The sequence below is a fragment of the Coregonus clupeaformis genome, chromosome 40, assembly GCF_020615455.1.
Source record: "Coregonus clupeaformis isolate EN_2021a chromosome 40, ASM2061545v1, whole genome shotgun sequence".
NCBI lineage: Eukaryota > Metazoa > Chordata > Actinopteri > Salmoniformes > Salmonidae > Coregonus > Coregonus clupeaformis.
This window is the reverse complement of record NC_059231.1, coordinates 4,452,298-4,472,902: the sequence shown is the minus strand read 5'-3', so window position 1 is coordinate 4,472,902 and position 20,605 is coordinate 4,452,298. Positions and strand designations below refer to the sequence as shown.

General features: G+C 45.3%; 1 protein-coding gene across 4 annotated transcripts in view; it reads left to right on the top strand.

Moving 5' to 3' along the window:
- Window positions 1–20,231, top strand: part of LOC121555179 (zinc finger E-box-binding homeobox 2) — an 82,922-nt gene extending 62,691 nt beyond the window's left edge. Inside the window, exons 3-10 of one of the 4 annotated variants that reach the window (XM_041869007.2) lie at window positions 3,986–4,258; window positions 6,935–7,003; window positions 8,188–8,385; window positions 8,642–8,856; window positions 11,999–12,107; window positions 12,472–14,504; window positions 14,968–15,145; window positions 18,132–20,231. In XM_041869007.2, coding sequence (XP_041724941.1) covers window positions 3,986–4,258; window positions 6,935–7,003; window positions 8,188–8,385; window positions 8,642–8,856; window positions 11,999–12,107; window positions 12,472–14,504; window positions 14,968–15,145; window positions 18,132–18,718 — 3,662 coding nt within the window. In that variant the 3' untranslated portion in view covers window positions 18,719–20,231. The remainder of the gene's footprint in view (window positions 1–3,985; window positions 4,259–6,934; window positions 7,004–8,187; window positions 8,386–8,641; window positions 8,857–11,998; window positions 12,108–12,471; window positions 14,505–14,967; window positions 15,146–18,131) is intronic. The other 3 variants (XM_041869008.2, XM_041869010.2, XM_041869009.2) reach the window with 3 other exon arrangements.
- Window positions 20,232–20,605: the final 374 nt, after the last annotated feature.

The following is a 20,605-nucleotide window of genomic DNA, read 5'->3' as shown; positions in this document are numbered from 1 at the left end:
CGCGTTCAAAACAACTGGGAACTTGGAAAATCTCTGACTTCTGACTTCAGTTCATTCAAGACAATTGGGAACTCGGAATAAAACTAGCTCCGACTGAGAAAATAGTTTTAAATGGTCATCCAACTCGGAATTCCAAGTTGGAAACTTGGGCATCTTTCTAGAACTCCGACTTTCCGAACTGAAGATCACTGACGTCATGATTTGACCTTGTTTTTTCCTGAGTTCCCAGTTGTCTTCAAAGCGCCATTAAGATATCAAGGTTAGCAGATATATCCTGACATCACACAATCACCATTTAGAAACAGAGACAATGAATTGATAAAGGCATTGTAAACAGATATGCTTGGGGGTCTTCACAGATCGTGTGTCATAAAACACTACCTTTCTTTCCTTACATTAATGACATTTATGGCTGTGTTATTTGTCATTATTACGCATTTAACAATTGAATTAGAACATTGAACCTAAACCCTGTAGGAATCCTGGATCTTGGAGATCTCGGAAAATGCACTTTAAGTGTATAACTATGCCTACGTAACATTTCATTATGTTTCTCTGTGAAAACAGTTCTCAAATCTAAAATAATGTAGACCTTTGCCACTGCAAAATCGAATGCTTCTAACCGAAAGCGTTAACTGTATATAGTCGTACTGTCATTAACTTATAGCCTACTATCTGGATGGACTGGATGCGCATTGGTGTCTAGTTGTCTAGTGATATTGTCGACCATCCTCAGCTGATCCAGGAAAGAAAACACATTTTGATAGAAAATAATAAAGCTAAATAGATGGTCTATTTCTTGTGGCCACGGAGAACACCAATACCCACACGCACCTGAAAAACCAAACAATGAGCGCTCTAACAGCTGACTGACAAAACCAAACAATGATAAATCAACGGATAAATCAAATTCATCTCTAATGAACTAATAGGCTTTTTTTCTTTTCTTATCAAGGACACATGGCAAACAAATGGCGAACAAAGGAAAATCTATGCGTTTAAAGGAACTCAGCTGAGGCCGAAATTCAACCCTACTGAGTGGACAGCGCCTCTCTATAGAATTTACACCATTCATGGACAGGGAGATGGTTTGTGCAGCCATGTAGAAATAAATGGATTAAACAATTATAGAGAGGTGGGGGTGCTTTTATTTTCATATTTACCACTGTAAAACATATTTACCACTGCCTTTGAATGAAATAGGAGAATGGTTAGATTAAGATTATTTAGAGACCCCCAAAAGTTTGACTTTTGTTGCATTTTGGGGCCAATGTCTCATTCAGGGGAGCTGAGCACACCCTGGCTCCCCATAAATTGCACCCTGGCTGCTCATGCTATCAGCATCCAGGATCCATGAATGGTGCCCTGCACTGCAAGAAAGCCCCACCTCCTAACCTTACCTATAGATTTTCTTGAATGTAAAGTAAACAGAGTGGAAGGGGTTGGGCATTGGATCGTGATAATCAACCAATCAATCAAGCAACCAATCAACCAATCAGCCAGCCAATCAATCAATCAACGAACAGCATCCTTCTCACAGACACTCAGGAGGCATTCTCAGTAAGGAAGGGTACTCCTACCCTGCACTACCTGCACCATGCTAGAAAACACTGTCTGTGATCGATATAGCAAACCTTTTTTAAAGCCACCTGCCTGGAACTTGTAGCTTGGGTTGGAGGCATTAAGTCATACCTTCAAACAGCTGGATGCATTAGTGACATAAAAGAGGCCTTACTGAGAATCTGACTGGAGTAAAATATAACAGAGGAGATGACCAAACCAGATAGGGAGGGTCAAGATGAATGTCCTTAATGCAGTGAGAGAGAGGGAGAGAGAGAGGGAGAGAGAGAGAGAGAGAGAGAGAGAGAGAGAGAGAGAGAGGGAGAGGCAGAGAGAGAGAGAGAGAGAGGGAGAGGCAGAGCGAGAGAGAGAGAGAGAGAGAGAGAGAGAGAGAGAGAGAGAGAGAGAGAGAGAGAGAGAGAGAGAGGAGAGGCAGAGAGAGAGAGGAGAGGAGAGGCAGAGAGAGAGAGAGGGAGAGGCAGAGAGAGAGAGAGAGAGAGAGAGAGAGGCAGAGAGAGAGAGGAGAGGCAGAGAGAGAGAGAGGCAGAGAGCGAGAGAGGAGATGCAGAGAGAGGGAGAGGCAGAGAGAGAGAGAGAGAGAGAGAGGCAGAGAGAGAGCGTTCTGATGAAAATAGCGAGCGTTGTCGCTGCTCTGTCTCAGGATCCTTGAATGAGCACAAAGAATCGATCGTTGGAGAGGTGACGGGAGGAGACAATGGATCTCTGTGAGTTCAGCAGGTCGGAACGGCGGCGTTCCACATACAATGGAGGTACGGCGAGATGGAGCGAAGTGTGGGGCTCTATCAAACATGTCACTGGAGACAAAGCACACACTCCCTGGCTCTCTCTGTGGCAGAGTTGTTATAACTCGCTTTATCCTGACTAAACCTACAGAAAAACAGTTTGCTAACTACCATCAAGAGTAATGACAGCTTGTATGTACAGGTGGCATGTCTAAAGTCATTTCCAACCAGAACTATTGATTTAGAGACACACAGCAACTGAGGTCCCAGCCTGTAGTCTCTAGCCTGTGGCTTTAGTCCTGTGACATCTGCCACACTACTAGACCATGTGACCTGGGAGACAAACAGTTAGATGAATTGCTTTTGTTTGGGAGGTTACTGACTTTTCTCCGTCCGCCTACCGCCCACCGCAACACAGATACAAAACAGCCACACACTGGCCAAGTATCTGAGCAACATAAGTAAAGTAACAAACAAACAGTTGTCTTCGTGTTTTTCCCCACATACATTTATCTTTGTCGGCTGGTGAGTGATTCTAGAAATGGGAGGCATGCGTCTTTCTCTCTCTTTTTCCTGGAAGAAATTAGTTGAATAATATCCTTTCCTAAAGTAAATGTGCCTACATATCATCTGTGGTATAATAACACACGCAAGTCTAGATGGCAAAAACACACTTTCTTAAAGTGGATAGGATGCTAGCTGGTCTTTTCACTGGTCTTTTCCAAACTGCTCTTAGCTCAGAGTTAAAAAAGGGTCAGATATTTAATTCAGCAAAAAGGCAAATCCACTGTTGTTGCGGTTCTGGCGGGACTAAAGAGGGGAGGGTGTATGAGGGTGAGCGCGAGGTAAAGACGTTGAATAGCTAGACCACACAACGTGTTTTCAGGTCTTACTTTTCATCCCCTTTCTTCCTCTCAGTCACTCTTTCTCTTATTTTCTGATCGGAGAAGGCATTACCCTGTCCGAAGTCCCCCTAAAACCTTGTGGTCACACCTCTTATTACAGTGGGTTTTGTCCCACGCCCTAAACCCCCCTCCGCTGCTCTAGGAATTCAGCTCGGGTCAGCAGATTTCAGCCCACCCCACCATGGCTACCCTTTTTAATTTGCACCTGTTGCGCAGTTGTCTGGGAGGCAAGTGCCGAACCATACAGTCAGACAAAGATCATATTATGAACAAATATGCAAAGCCTAATCTCGATGTACCCAAAGGGGAAAAGTGAAAAAAAAATGTATTTTCTATTCTCTTCCATGGGAACGTGTGTGGGAATGGTATGTTGTTAGGATGTAAAGGTTTATGGTTTCGAAAAACTGTTGAGGGGAACCAAATAATATCCCCAAACAAGCAATGTACTTTCTCTTTTGGGCCTATGACTGTTTTTCTCATGCACCTTTATCAGAGTATTTTTCCGCTACACCAAAGCGGACATATTTATAGGTTACCCTGAAGGCCCTTGAGTTCAGCCTGAATCAAAATCAACCACTTGTTTTGTATCAATGTTCAGGGATGTAGTATTACAAGCTGTCCATTTGGTTCCTAGGTTGTCTGCGCTGTATAAAAAGCTCCCGAAAGTTTTCAAAGCAGGAATGTGACTTTTCTCATTTCTCCTTTCTACCACCAGAGCCGAGTTAGGCGGATGTTGTTTTAGAAACCTAACAGCGTCTCTTTGTTTGTGTCTTGCAGTGCTGAACTATGAGAATGTGGTGGAGATGGGCTCCGAGACAGACGAGGATGACAGGACGCTGCTCTCAGAGGAGAACGGCCTGACCAATGGGGAGGAGGGTGGCAGCCCTCCCGGAGCCGGCGTGCCCAACCTGGAGGCTTCACCCAGGGTGGGCCACGCCCTGCTGTCCTACAGGGGTGGAGCAGAGGGGTCAGAGGGCAGGGACGGGCGGCAGAGCCACCACCATGCCTGGCGCCTCGGAGACGACCCACACAGACACCTCAATGGGACTGGTAAGTGATCTGATCAGTTCAATACCTGCACAACATAAATCAGTAGCCTATATCAATCCAATGCATTTATATAGCCCTTTTTACATCAGCAGTTGTCACAAAGTGCTTTGACAGTAGATCAATCAACACACTTCACTGATGTAAATCAATTACAGAACTCATAATAATACAGTATATTCACCTCTTCAGTTTATGCTAAAATAGCTGGAGCCTTGGAAGTGGCTTTGTTCTATACTCTGTCTATTTTCAATTTCCGGATCTCTGTGAGGTTGACAGGAGATTGTAGAGATTAACATAGTGCTCTATTCTAGTGAGACGTATTGCTGCTGAAATACAGTCAGCACTTTAGCTGCTTCACAGGCTCACGTCGCAAAACCACCTCCCTCCCTCCCTCCCTCCCTCCCTCCCTCCCTCCCTCCCTCCCTCCCTCCCTCCCTCCCGTACTCATCGCTGTATGACTGTTCACACCATCACCTCTGAGCTCTCACCGTTCTCCCTCCCCTCTTTTCTCTCCTTCTCTCTCTTGTAAAAGCCTTTCATTCTCATTGACCCATAATTGTAACCCTGCATATATTTATGAAAACAACCTGATATAAAAGTCCTTATAATTAGACTCATTTTAGTGGGCTGTAGCCAATGGAGCCTCTAACTCCCCCATACAGGCAGAGCTACCGATGATGAGCATGTAAAACCTGTCAACCCCTCCCTCTCTCTCTCTCTCTCTCTCTCTCTCTCTCTCTCTCTCTCTCTCTCTCTCTCTCTCTCTCTCTCTCTCTCTCCCCCTCTCTCTCTCTCTCTCTCTCTCTCTCTCTTCCTCCCTCTCCATTCCCTTCTCCCCCTCCATCTGCATCAGTGACAGGACAACCAGGGCCGCAAAGACAAATACTTTTAATTAGAAGCCAAGCGGATCGTTAAGAGGGAGCTAGGTTTTTGCAGGACTCATTAACAGCCCTAAAGGAAATGTGGCGCTTTATGACGGCCATCTACATGCACACTAGGCCCACCATTCTAGGGCCGCCTGACAGATACAAAGGGCTCATGCGAGACACCCAGTTTAAAAAAAAAGAAAAATGGACCAGCATCGACTATCCGTCTCTGTTAATGACTTGGTGGCGAGCTGCGCTGCTGAATTGGGAAATAGGAGGGACTGGGAAGGAGTTTTAGAAAATTTGAACCCGGTCCAAAACGAAATGTAAATGAAAAGAGCCTTGTGGGGAGCTTATGTATATGTTATCATTATTATCATGATCATTATAAGAAAGCTGTAAAATAAATCAATGCCAGGTTAACACATCTGCTACAATCCGTTATAGCTAATGCTAACCTAGCTATTTGTTAAGTGGTTTGATTTTAATTCAACTGGCATTTGACATTTATATGTAAACTGATGAATATTCATTTCACTCATGCAACAGATGTAAAAGACTTGGGTGTCACTTCAACGTACTGAAAAAGATGAGCAGTCCTGAGATGTGGCAGTTTGAGTCACATCGAGAAATCAGAAAATAACTGAAATGCTAATTTACTGTACCCACCATCTTGCCTCTTCCTCTCTAGGAAAAAAGACTACTGAGTGAAAAACACAGAGACTCCATTTTATATTTCATATTTCATATACAGTGCAAGCGTAGTGAAGGAGGGGCCTACTGAAAATAGAATGACACTTGAGTACAGTGTCTAGATTCTACGACAGTGGCACCAGGGCGTGACTCACATGCCTTTGTCCTTACTCTGAGCCATGGAACCCACAAAAAGCCCCATGTTGGCTGAATGAAACTCATTCTAAAAAGTCTGGCAGTGAACCTGAAGTTGAGGCGAAGGGAAGCAACAATGCTTTCCCCATCAGAAGAGGCATGCATTTGTGCAGTTATTCTCTGAAACATGCAGCACCACTATTTCTATCTGTGTGGTGCATGGGGGGAAACGTTGTAGGGAAAAGGGTGAGACCTCGCTTCTTGATTATATTTAATCTTGGAACTATGATAAATAAAATAGTTTTCATCCACATTATTTAGGATTTTAAGTAGGAAAACTAGCTTCTAATTTCCAGACATTCTACCTTCAACCTTTTACTCTTTTGGACCACAAAGTTTGTGCCAATGGACTATAAACATTGGTCCTATGTTGACATGTTCTCAATAGGTTGTGTATAGTACCTTGTGACTCCTTTGACTCATAGCAAGACTATTTTGGTGTAAAAAAGCACAGCATCAGGTTCCTGTTTGACACTCATTGCTCATGAGGAAGGAAGTTTTGAAAAGTAACCTGCTGTAAATGAAAAAGGGGGGAGATGGGGGGGGGAGTCTGTTCTCTTGTCGTCGTCCCCCCCCCCCCTGCTGCAGCAGGCAGGCGTGTTGTATATCCCTCCTTTGAAGAGAGGAAGCGTATGATTCTTGTGACTCCTGTGGAGGAGTCACATGAGTGGGGCCAGGAGGAACAAACACAATGGGCACAGTATATGTACACCCCTCGACCTGCCTAAAAAAACATTCATATTACGAGCCGTGGCTGAATGGAAAGAGATACTTAACTGAATTGTCAGGCTAGCATGCGCCATGTGCATTCCTGTTGACTTTGCCTCGAGTGTTGAACCATGGTCATACTTGAGTTTATTGAGTGCTGTGTTAGCCACAGTTGATTGTCTGATTTGAAGCCTTTCTCTCCTCTCCTTCATAGATGAAAGGAAGGACGAATATGATCCCTTGGGGCCAGAGGGGTCTCTTCACGCTGTAGGAAATGGTACAGGTGACTTCCACCCTCTTTAACAGGAACCACCATATTTACTATAACTCCCCCGTTCCACCATAAAAACCCAAACGGCAACACACTAGGAAGAGACATGATTATAACCCTTTGCAGCAGGTGATATACCTAATAGGAAAGACACACACACACACAGTCAAGGGCCATGAGAGATAATGTTCCTCCTCGTGCATCAAAGCGAGGGAAAGCAAAGGAAACATTTGCGGGTTGAGTGAGAGTGCAGCGCAAATCACATCTTGCTGCAAAATTGAGTTTTGACCTAAATCTCATTTGTTTGATTAATGTACTTTTAAATTGGTTTACAACGAGACAATAACATGTTAGTTTGTCCTTGCAGTGAATCACAATATCTTTGCAATTGAGCGTTTTTATCAACACAACCTTGCCTAGAGTAACTTCAAGGGATCCAAGCCGCTTCGGGAAAGTTCAGTGTCCTTCGTTTTAAGGATATTTTCAACAACAAAAATATACACAGAATCTGTGTCACAGCTGCGCACAACACACAAGCCAATAGCAAACAGTAATGATCCTAAGACAAATAAATGTAGCTACCCTAACTTTCCTGATTTGTTAAATCAGCTGATGAATGCATTAGACACCTGATATACCATTATGCCTGCACTGACTGTTAAGCAGACATAGCCCTACATTTACTTACTCATAATCAAATCTCTGCTTTAAATTATGTAGAGAGAGAGAATTCTAAGTGAGATCTGTAAACCCAGAAAATCTAATTGCAACCTAAACCAATTACCTGTTACACTAGGAAATATTTAAGTTAAAATGTCTAAAAGCTTTAAGATGGGTTGCGAACATCACTTAATGATGAAATTATCTCTTATTTTTCTATGTAGAAGCCATTACATGACATCATTAATGGTAACATAGATGTATACTCCCCTCTAAGTAGTTGCTTAATGATTCCCTCCCTCGGTGTCCTTCATCACATTTAGAGACCAGTCTGTTTCCCTGTGGCCAATATAATGGAGCTGTGCAGCACATCTCAAAATGGGGCAAGGAGGATGGAGACTGACCAATGTTTTAATTTGTCTTCCTCTCTCTTCTTCTCTACCTCCACCTCTCCTCCTCCTCCTCCTCCTCCTCCTCCTCCTCCTCCTCCTCCTCCTCCTCCTCCTCATCCTCCTCCTCCTCTTCCTCCTATACAGTCAGTAGTATGGATGGGGTGTCGGAGGTTGACGACTACTTCACTAAGTGTAGTAAACTGGAGGAGAGTGACGGCCACTCGGCCAACATCGCTGAGTACCTCCAGCGTGGCGACACCGCCATCATTTACCCAGAAGCCCCAGAGGAAGTAGCACGACTCGGAACTCCCGAGACCATTGGGCAAGACGAAAACGAAAATGGTGAGAATCCAGAAAATCCATTTGACTGACTATTTGCAGTCTCAGGAACTGCGTTATAGGCCTACCACGTCTATGCCTTTGTCCTCAGTAGTGTTACTGAGTGACTTTCATGGGTAGTGTGTGTTTAAGTATAAGCTGAAGCTGACTACATAGACAACTACATACAACTTCCTCCGTTTACAACCTGGGCATGCTGCCCATCAGGGTCTACTAGCCGACCTTATGACCTCTCCTCCTCCTCCTTTCCCCTGTACAGACCTGTCACCTGGGACTCCAGATGCTTTCGCCCAACTGTTGACCTGTCCTTACTGCGACCGGGGCTACAAGCGGCTGACATCGCTCAAGGAGCACATCAAGTACCGCCACGAGAAGAATGAGGAGAGCGTGGCCTGCCCCCTGCGCAGCGAGACCTTCTCCCACCGCACACAGCTGGAGAGACATATGGCCATGAACATGCCAGGGAGAGATCAGGTAAGACAGACAGACAGACAGACAGACAGACAGACAGGCAGGCAGGCAGGCAGGCAGGCAGGCAGGCAGGCAGGCAGGCAGGCAGGCAGGCAGGCAGACAGACAGACAGACAGACAGACAGACAGACAGACAGACAGACAGACAGACAGACAGACAGACAGACAGACAGACAGACAGACAGGCAGGCAGGCAGACAGGCAGGCAGACAGGCAGGCAGGCAGGCAGGCAGGCAGGCAGGCAGGCAGGCAGGCAGGCAGGCAGATAGATAGATAGATAGATAGATAGATAGACAAACAGGCAGAAAGACAGTCAGACAGTCAGACCGGCAGACAGACAGACAGACAGACAGACAGACAGACAGACAGACAGACAGACAGACAGACAGACAGACAGACAGACAGACAGACAGACAGACAGACAGGTGTGTTTATTATTCTGGTTATCTTCTCCTCTTAATCTCCTCTTTTCTTTCCTCATCTGATCTGATCTTCACACTCTGTTGTGTCGTTCGGTGGGTCGACCAACAATCTGGGTGAAACACACAGTATCATTTTAGCTCACTGCCCTTCACTCATTTATTTTTCCTTTTAAGATTTTTGTTCATTATAATGACTTTAATGGCTTCCTCATGGTGACTCTTCTGCATGGAGAATCATATTCTCTTGAGTGAATTAGCATTCTCCTTTCTTCTTCCTGTCATCCTCTACTCCTCTCACATTAAACAAGTTACTACTGAGGTCTAGTTCTTTAAAAAATCAGACCACGCACTGCTTCAGACCCCGCACTGCTTCAGACCCCCGCACTGCTTCAGACCACGCACTGCTTCAGACCCCGCACTGCTTCAGACCCCGCACTGCTTCAGACCCCCGCACTGCTTCAGACCCAGCACTGCTTCAGACCCAGCACTGCTTCAGACCACGCACTGCTTCAGACCATGCACTGCTTCAGACCCCTGCACTGCTTCAGACCCCGCACTGCTTCAGACCCCGCACTGCTTCAGACCACGCACTGCTTCAGACCCCGCACTGCTTCAGACCCCGCACTGCTTCAGACCCTGCACTGCTTCAGACCCCGCACTGCTTCAGACCCCGCACTGCTTCAGACCCAGCACTGCTTCAGACCATGCACTGCTTCAGACCCAGCACTGCTTCAGACCCAGCACTGCTTCAGACCCAGCACTGCTTCAGACCACGCACTGCTTCAGACCATGCACTGCTTCAGACCCAGCACTGCTTCAGACCACGCACTGCTTCAGACCATGCACTGCTTCAGACCCCGCACTGCTTCAGACCACGCACTGCTTCAGACCCCGCACTGCTTCAGACCCCTGCACTGCTTCAGACCACGCACTGCTTCAGACCACGCACTGCTTGTTCACAGCTGCATTGTGTTGCGCTCCACCATGCATCTTCCTTCAGTGAGTCCTGCGTGGGATGTGCTTGCATATTGCCTTCCTCAGGCCATATGACTTTTTACATCAGCTGTTGCTAGAAATGGACCAGATTTGATTAGACATTAGCACTCATAGATATTGCTAGATATATGGACCATTTCCTATGGATCAATACGCAGTGATAAGCAGTGCTTTCGCTGAGCATAGCATTTATTATATACCAGTTTTGTAGGTTTTGCTGCTACTGTTTATTATCTGTGACTTTATTCCTAGTTATATGTACGTCTACCTCAATTACCTTGTACCCCTGCACATTGACTCGATATCTGGTACCCCGTGTATTTAGCCACATTTATCATTACTTGTTTTTTTTATTTCTCTATTTTCTTTCTGTCTGCGTTGTTGGGAAGGGCCCGTCAGTAAGCGTTTCACTGTTTGTCTACACCTGTTGTTTACCAAGCATGTGACGGATAAAATGTTATTTAATTTGTATTTAGATTTTAACCAGGGAATCAGTACAAGTACAACCATTTACAACCTGCCATTTGTAAACATAAAGACCAAAAACCAAAAGTGTAGGCCTTTTTTCTGTCCTAAAACCGAACCTACAACTGTCTCTTATGACAGACCAGGCAAATAAGCAGTGGAATCATTACAATTTTCCAATTATAGTGGTGATTATAATTAGATTTCCTTGATTAAGCACCCCCCTTCCTCCCCAAGTCCCCCTCCACCCCCTCACCTGAACCCCTCCCCCTTCTCCTCTCCCCCTTCAGACTGGCTTAAAAACGACCAGATGTTTTTTCCCCAGTGATCTGGAGTATCATAATCCTCAAATGACTTTAAGTGTTTGTTTAGTTCTGTACTTCCTCTCCAGTTAAAAGAGTTAAAGGAAGGATCTTATGGAAGGTCATTATGACTAGGCTACCTTAGTGCACCGGACTATGGAGGGATTCAGATTTGAGTCCTATTGGTGCAAACGTGTGAATTGTGCTACTCTGCTTATCCTCTGTGTGACTAGAGCAGTGGAATCTATTTTTAGCATGGGGTAAACTGTTCATACATTTGGTTATGAAGGCACATCATTCATTGGCTCCATTTTTCAGATCGCTAGCATTTTTAGAATGTGACCCTAATCACATGCTCTGACCTGAAATGTCACCTGGCCTTAGGAATGCCTTAACTCCACACATACACAATCATACACACACAATAACACACATCTTATTTATAGAATCCTCAGCAAGCATTAGCGAAAAGGGATTTTTTGTAATTGAAAATGTACCATGCAAACCTCCCACATCTTTCTCATGAAGTTCTTTGTGGGGGCTTTATCTCTCTACATATTATTTTTGTTTGTTATCTGCACTCATTTGAATTTCAGGAAATGCAGGAAATGCACCTACACTAAACAGTTACCTTTGAACAGAACACGAAAACTCAACCCACACACTATTCTAGAAATCGGTTGATGAGTTGCTTGCGCGCTTCATCATTTTAATTAAACCATTTCGGATGTAAAACCCTAAAAAATACTTATGTAGTTAGATGTAGTTAACGTTCGTGACGGAGTGTTATTGTGTTGCAAAGTAGCCTACCGTTGAAGCTAAGACAAATTCATTACATTCCTTCTCAAGGCCAGCTACCTTGAAATCTCCCCCAGTGCCTGGTTCATTTGTGACTCCCACTCTTAGACAACACGTTTAGGTGGCACTGATGTGAAAACTCTATCTTCTATCTCCTTCACAGCCCCAGCTGCTGAGTGAAGGGGCCGGCAACCGCAAGTTCAAATGCACTGAGTGTGGAAAAGCCTTCAAATACAAGCATCACTTGAAGGAGCATCTCCGCATTCACAGCGGTAGGTACTAAGCTGAGTCAAGCTGGCATCAGCCCACCATTTTAAAATGTATTCATGTGACTGTGGCTAGATGACAGAGAGGGCGCATGCCATAAGAGTAAAATTGATAATGTTCCTTTTTGGCCTCTGTCAGTAAATGAGTCATTCTGTTTTATAATAGCTCACTGTTTCAGACCTGTTTCATAAGTGACTAATTCCGCCATATGGATGAGGCCACAGCTCAAGAAGACGAGAGTTGAATAGACCTATCATAGAAATGCTAATTTTCACACTGAAAGAAATCTTCAGCTATTTCACTACCAGCCAAGTGCAAGTATTCAAAATGGAGTAACTTGAAATTCATGTACTTGTTTATCGTTTACAGGTGAGAAACCATACGAGTGCTCCAACTGCAAGAAGCGGTTCTCTCACTCCGGCTCCTACAGTTCCCACATCAGCAGCAAGAAGTGCATCGGTCTGATCTCCGTCAACGGACGAGTACGTAACGGAGGAGGCAACACCAAGGCTGGCTCCTCCCCTAACTCCACCGCCTCCTCCCCGGGAAGCCCCGCCCTGGCTCTGCTCCGCCACAAGCTGGAGAACGGCCGCCCCATGGGCCCCCAAGACCAGCAGGGTCACCTGGACATCAAGGCAGAGCCAATGGACTTCAACGACTACCGGCTACTGATGGCCTCCCAGTATAGCGTTGGCGGGCCAGGGGGCTACATGAATGGAGCCGGCGGAGGAGGCAGCCCCCTGGGGGTCCACAGCTCATCCCAGAGCCCCCTGCAGCACCTGGGTGGGATGGGGTTGGACCTGCCCCTGCTGGGCTATGGGTCCCTGGGGAACAACCTGAGCGAGGTGCAGAAGGTCCTCCAGATCGTGGACAACACAGTGTGTCGGCAGAAGATGGATGGGAACCCGGAGGAGATCTCCAAGCTCAGGGCCTATATGAAGGAGCTGGGGGCTCAGATGGAGGAGCAGAAGCTGGCCGTGTCCTCCCCGCATGCTGGCTTCCAGGTGGTGGGCCAAGGCAGCCCCACCAAGAGCATAATCGACTACACCCTGGAGAAGGTGAACGAGGCCAAGAGCCTGATTGACGACTCCAAGAGGCAGATCAACATGGACATCAAGAAGGAGAGGCTCAACCACTCGGCGGATCATGTGGACAAGTCGCACCATGAGAGCCACCAGGTTCCATTCTTGCCGTTCTCCTGCCAGTTCTGCAAGGAGACCTTCCCAGGGCCCATCCCACTGCACCAGCATGAGCGCTACCTGTGTAAGAAGAACGAGGAGATCAACCACCTCCAACCCAGCGAGGACGTGTCTCTCAGCCGCAGGGGAGTGTTCCCCTCAGAGCAGCAGGCCACCTTGCTATCCTCTCTTTCAGAGAGGTGCGCCACCAGCCCCGTCAACCCCTTTAAGAACCACGTGTCAGTGCTCAAGGCCTACTTTGCCATGAACATGGAACCCAACTCAGAGGAGTTGCTGAAGATCTCCATCGCAGTCGGCCTACCGCAGGAGTTCGTCAAGGAGTGGTTCTCCCAGTGGAAGAATCAGCAGCAACAACAATACAACAACAGCAATGCCAACCCCAGGAAGCGGTCGCTGCCGTCAGAGCGGAGCAGTCCAGAGGAGCGCAAGCAGCACAGGCTAGCCAGGTCACCAATGTCCATGGCGCAACACGTGGACCGCATCATGACACTCCCTGATTTACACGCCGGGAACACCAACGGTTACCGTGATGCTCCCCACAGACACTTAGAGGCCAGCCAGTTTACAGCCAACAGGCAGATGTGTGACAAACCACTAGACCCCTTGGACCACCTTAGAAGCAGAACTCCATCTCCTCTCAATCTCTCCTCCACTTCTTCTAAAAACTCCCAGAGCAGTTCGTACACTCCAAACAGCCTGGTCTCTGAAGGGGACGGCCATGGGGGGGACGCACCGTTGGACCTTTCTTTGCCAAAACACATGATGAGCAAGGGCATCTCACTGGGAGAAAAGAGGTCCAAACCAAACGGCTACATCTCAGACTGCAACGGTGACCACCACCATTCCAGCCAGGAGCAGGGTACTGAGCCCATGGACTTGGCCCACATCAAGAAGGAGTTCCTGGGCTCAGAGAGAGACAACAGAGGGAACCGTGAACACCAGATAGAGAAGAGTGCCAGCCCCATCTTTGGCATCAACCCCTTCGGTGGTGGTCACATGTACACATCTCTGCCCACACATGGAGCGTTCCCCCCGCCCAGCTTCATGCAGGCCCAGGCCAGCATCCCAGGCCTGAGGCCATACCCAGGGCTGGATCCAATGAGCTTTCTGCCCCACATGGCCTACACTTATGCAACTGGGGCGGCTACATTCTCTGAAATGCAACAGAGGTCGAGGAAGTACCAACGGAAACCAGGTTTCAAGGTAAGCAAGCCCTTTTGTGGTTTTAGATCCATTCACTAAAGTCAATTTTTAGAAGTTAACAATAAACATTTAGCCCTTTTAAATTAGTATCTAATGGATAAAGTCACACTCAACACAAAACAAATTAAATGTTTTAAATTAGTTTTTAAAAAATCTGTTAAAATTGTGTTTTTCTCAAATAATTTCCTCTAATTAGATGAGTTTGCACTGTGGCTGTCTGTTTTGTAAATACGTCCCCCCAAAAAATAAAGAAAATAATCCACAACACAGACTTAAAAAGCCCATATGTTCCCTTTTTACTGTCTCCTGTCCTGGGCAGTAAGAGGGGGTCACAGGTCACACGGATCGACGACTAAGCCCTGTCCAGACTTGGGATCAAACTAAGAGCAGAGGTGTCTTTGTTTAGGTGACAGGTGTGGGCTACTTACAAAGTATTGAACAGTCTGCCTCTCTCATCTCATAGGGGGAGCTACTGGATGGCACTGCGGACTATCTGTCAGGCCTGGAGGACCTGACAGACGAATCGCTCCTCTCCCGGAAGAAGATTAAGAAGACAGAAAGTGGTATGTACGCGTGTGACTTGTGCGACAAAACATTCCAGAAGACCAGTTCCCTCCTAAGACACAAATATGAACACACAGGTATATAACATTCGAACACTTCTTTTTTACCCCACCTTTGTGCCAGTCCCCCGCCATGTTTTGTGTCATTGAAAGCTTTTTCAGATTTAAAATCTTTTTACTTCATCCTCTCTTTTTTCGTTCTAGATCAAATCGTTTTTTCCACCAATGTTAATTCTTCTTTTCTCTCTTGTCTTTCACATAATTTACATTCTATGTGTTCAGATCCATGACCTTTAACATGCTCCTTTCTTATTGACAGGGGTTAGGGAATAGTGGGATGTTTGGATATGAAAGGGGTTACATAAACATTCAGTAAAGTAGAAGTGAGCATCATTGCGTTCATCACAGACACCATAGTAGTAGTCATTCTGACTCCAGACATTCTAAATGACATCATATGGTCTCCGGAAGTAACAGGACCAGTGGCCTTTTTGGAAACAAACGTTCTGCTTCAAGAGGGACTGTCTTTTTAAAGTTCACGCTAGTGTGTTAAGACACAGGGAAATACAGTATATAGACAGTGCCTTCAGTGACAGGGACAATAATTACTGCGTTGACCCTGGTGGTATTTAACAGAATGACAGGTCGAAAAGGAGGCTTGCCAGTGTGGCATGTTTGGTTCTTTTTAAAATTATCTTCAAAGATGTGACCTCTCCTCCTGGGGACTCCTCTCTTTCAGCTCCATGAGGAATTATTTGTCTCCTCTATTTTTGTCCCGCTGTAGGGGAGGTGGGGAGGGCTTCAAGTATGCCAACTATGGATGACGTCGCAGGCATTCCAAGGCTTTCTGAAGGCTAGGAATCGCCTGTGTGTGTGCGTGCATTCTGTTGTGTGTACTGTATATGTATTGGCATTCGTTGGATGGGAGGCGTGTGTGCATGTGAGTGTGGGACATGCGCTTTGGAAGGGTGCTATTATAGTGCATTCGGAAAGTATTCAGACCCCTGGACCACATTTTGTTACGTTACAGCCTTGGATTCAATTGTATTTTTTTCCCTCATCAATCTACACACAATACCCAATAATGACAAAACAAAAACAGTTTTTTTGAAATATAACATTTACATAAGTATTCAGACCCTTTACTCAGTACTTTGTTGAAGCACCTTTGGCAGCAATTACAGCCTCGAGTCTTCTTGGGGATGACGCTACAAGCTTGGCACACCTGTATTTGGGACATTTCTCCCATTCTTCTCTGCAGATCCTCTCAAGCTCTGTCAGGTTGGATGGGGAGCGTCGCTGCACAGCTATTTTCAGGTCTCTCCAGAGATGTTAGATCGGGTTCAAGTCCGGGCTCTGGCTGGGCAACTCAAAGACATTCAGAGACTTGTCCAGAAGCCACTCCTGCATTGTTTTGGCTGTGTGCTTAGGGTCGTTCTCCTGTTGGAAGGTGAACCTTCGCCCCAGTCTGAGGTCCTGAGTGCTCTGGAGCAGGTTTTCATCAAGGATCTCTCTGTATTTTGCTCCGTTCATCTTCCCCTTGATCCTGACTAGTCTCCCAGTCCTTACTGAGGAGTGGCTTCCGTCTGGCCACTCTACCATAAAGGCCTGATTGGTGGAGTGCTGCAGAGATGGTTGTCCTTCTGGAAGGTTCTCCTATCTCCACAGAGGAACTCTGGAGCTCTGTCAGAGTGACCATCGGGTTCTTGGTCACCTCCCTGACCAAGGCCCTTCACCCCCGATTGCTCAGTTTGGCCGGGCGGCCAGCTCTAGGAAGAGTCTCGGTGGTTCCAAACTTTTTCCATTTAAGAATGAAGGAGGCCACTTTGTTCCTGGGGACCATCAATGCTGCAGAAATGTTTTGGTACCCTTCCCCAGATCTGTGCCTCGACACAATCCTGTCTCAGAGCTCTACGGACAATTCCTTCGACCTCATGGCTTGGTTTTTGCTCTGACATGCACTGTCAGCTGTGGGACCTTATATAGACCACAGGTGGACTCCAATCAAGTTGTAGAAACATCTCAAGGATGATCAATGGAAACAGGATGCACCTGAGCTCAATTTCGAGTCTCATAGCAAAGGGTCTGAATACTTATGTAAATAAGGTATTTTTGTTTTTAATTTTTTATACATTTGCAATCATTATGGGGTATTGTGTGTAGATTGACGAGGAAGATAAAAAAAAAAATCAATTTTAGAATAAGGCAGTAACGTAACAAAATGTGGAAAAAGGGAAGGGGTCTGAATACTTTCAGAATGCACTGTATATGGGCCGATTGAACTTGCATAAGAGAGGCCCATCTTTTCTAATACAAGTCAGATGGAATGGAATATATTTCCGGTAGCACCGCTGAGTTGTAGTAAACCTTTAGTGCGAGGAACTGCATGTTGTGGGGGCGGAGAAGGGGGATGAAGGGGGGTGAATGGGGGCTAGTGGTGTGAAGGTCCTCCTCCTATAAATATAACCGTCACACCATCACGGGAAGGATGCCTAATCCTACTCATTTTAATCTGGACCTATGATGTCATGAGGACACACTGTCACTGGTGGCAGGCTGCTTCAGTTTCACCTTGCTTGGTGTTCGAAACACATCTGAGTTCACTGGCTTAGCTCGCAGCTCGCCGGCCCCCGCCGCAGTTGCAGACAACCCCATCATAGACTGTTTTTCTTTTTTTTTCACCTGACTCCCCCCAGTGTTTTCTAGCAGCAACTGAAATTAGCTCTAAGGTTAGATTTTCAACCATAAATTGAGGTTAATTTTAACACTTCCTATCATTATTGTGTGCTATAATTATTATAATTAGTTTTACCATGAAGGGAGGGAATGAAGAAATCCTTATTGATGATATAAATGCTTTTACACTCAATATGCACTTATGAATGATCAATACATTCTGTGTCAAGTCAGATTAAATTCACTCTAATTTTGAATGTGTACTACGTGTCTGTTCTCCTGAATAACTGTTTATCTTCCCTTTGTATTTTTCTGTGTTTCTAGAGAAGGGGACCATAGTAACACCGTAGTAACACCTTCTACCTCCCTGTCTCCTGTGTCTCTGCAGGAAAGCGACCACACCAGTGCACGATCTGTAAGAAGGCCTTCAAACATAAGCACCACCTCATTGAGCACTCACGCCTGCACTCGGGCGAAAAGCCCTACCAATGTGACAAGTGTGGCAAGCGCTTCTCTCACTCAGGCTCCTACTCCCAGCACATGAACCACCGCTACTCCTACTGCAAGAGGGAGGCTGAGGAGAGGGAGGCGGCTGAGAGGGAGGCAGAGGAGAGGGAGGCCTGGGACAAGGGCCAGGGCCCCATGGAGCCCACAGAGCTGCTGATGAGGAGGGCCTACCTGCAGGGTCTGGGGCCGCTGGGCTACTCGGACCCCGAGGACCAGCCGGAGGACGGGGGCGACACCATCCTGAGGGATGGCACGGAAGGAGGGATGAGGGGAGGACGAGGACAGAGGGAAGTGGACGAGACGTATGAGGAGGTGACAGACAGACGAGAGGCGGGAAGTTTCAGGGAAGGAGAGCACGAGGGTGAACGAAGGATGGACACGGCGAGGGATGATGAGGGGAAAGTTGCGGCGCATTCGATGGATGACAGTTCAACAGAAAGGAAAACAGACACCAAGTCAGACCATTAGGAAGCAGATTAAGTCAATACCGCAGTCAATCTAAAAAAAATATTTCTGAAAATATTTGTCATGATTTGTTTCATTTCCTTTTTCAATTCTTCCAGCGAACATGAAACTTGCTTTGTTTTCAGAAAGGCACTGCAGTGGTTAAGTCAAGCAAGCAAGCGCTTGCCTCTAGCTTCTCAGAAGCTCATAATGATGGACTCATGGAATGTGGTGACTGCCAATATCAGAGTTGGGACGACAAGCTGGGTGGGATTGTTTAAGAATCCACATTATGATGTAATAATGATTATCATTATATTAAAAAAATGAAATGAAGCTGTTTTTAATGTACAGTATTAAATAAGGCCTAAAAGCTGTGTGGTGCTATAATGTTCTTAACCCTTGTGTTTTATTGTGTTCATACCCCAAACCAGGAAATTGCACTCTGCCCCTTTAATCACTACAAAAAAAAAAAAAAAGCCTATGTATATTTATACTGTGCTTGAAGACTTGGTAGCAGTCCGTCAGCGTTGTACTTTGTCTACTACTTACTGTGATGTCCTTGGTTCTACCCTCCTTTTTACTGGGCAAACTAACCACACAATTTTGGGCCTCACAAATGTCTTTATGTGAAGGAAACTTTAAACCTGTGTGATTTTGATATGTTGCGAGTCTTAAAATGGACCGGAATGGAGTGACAGAATGAAGGAGAGAATAGTATAATACGAAGGGCTCCGTATGACAGACAAGAGACTTTGTATGTTTTATTTTCTCAAGAGAAAGCCTTATATGCAAACATTTTCACCTGTGCGTTTCTGCAAGTGCCATCCCTGTACAGTGTAAAAATCAGAGTTGACTTGTGTTATCTTTGCTCTGGCTTCAGTATTAAATAAGTATTTCACCTAGTTTTTTCAAAGTACCTATGTCAGTATTAGCATAGATAGACACAGCAGTTCGTTAGTTTACAGATGTTTGTGCAATTGTCTGTATTTTCCATGACCTTTTTTTCAGTATTACTTTTTGTTTTTGTAGATTTATTTTCCCGAGCATAAATTACATTTCATTCAAATTTTAAGATTACCATTTTATTTATGTGACTCATTTTATATTTCCTAATTTTATTTATTTCATACTGTTGTGTACAGTATTATAGTTCCTCAACAAATAGATATATTTTAGTAAAGGATTCTGTCATTGACTATTTGAGCAAATCATGAATAGAAGGCACTATGGTATTTGGAAAAAACAGTCATTGTTAAAATTGTCAATTTTGTTCTTATCGTTTTTTTTTCCTACTGGAAATTCAACATTTGAGGAACTTTTGATACAATATTGTGAAAACACTGTATTTTTTAACAATAAAAATCCACTTTTTATTCATCCAGGTAAAGAGTTGAAGATAGAGGGGTTGTTGATGGAACATTTCTAAAATGTCTTAAGTAGGCTATTATTGATTTTTTTTATTTCTCTTGGAAATGACCATGCTCGAATAAATGTAGCCAATAAATTTGAATAAAGCTGTGTTATTCTTCTTGTACTTGAACTACTTCTATTTATTAACAATCTAACTGTGATCATGTATACTTGCACACATTTTGGAGTAGGCCTATAAAAGTCTAATCTGTTTAGTATTTTTATTAAAGGTACACTCAGCGATATGACGTAGATGCAGAACAGCACACTTGGGGTTTTCCACTACAAGTAAGAGCGTTGAAGCGCGAGGCTCAACTCCCCCGCTGTTTTGGTGCCCTGGTTACCAGGCTGTACACAGCGTGAAGCGAATCTGCACACAAGATACTGTGTGTGACTGTGTTGCATCACGCTCATCTCAATATATTGCTACCAGTGTTACTATTGGCAGTCCTCAAGCCATGTTCATAGGTCGAAGTGAAAAGTTATCCATTGCGACAC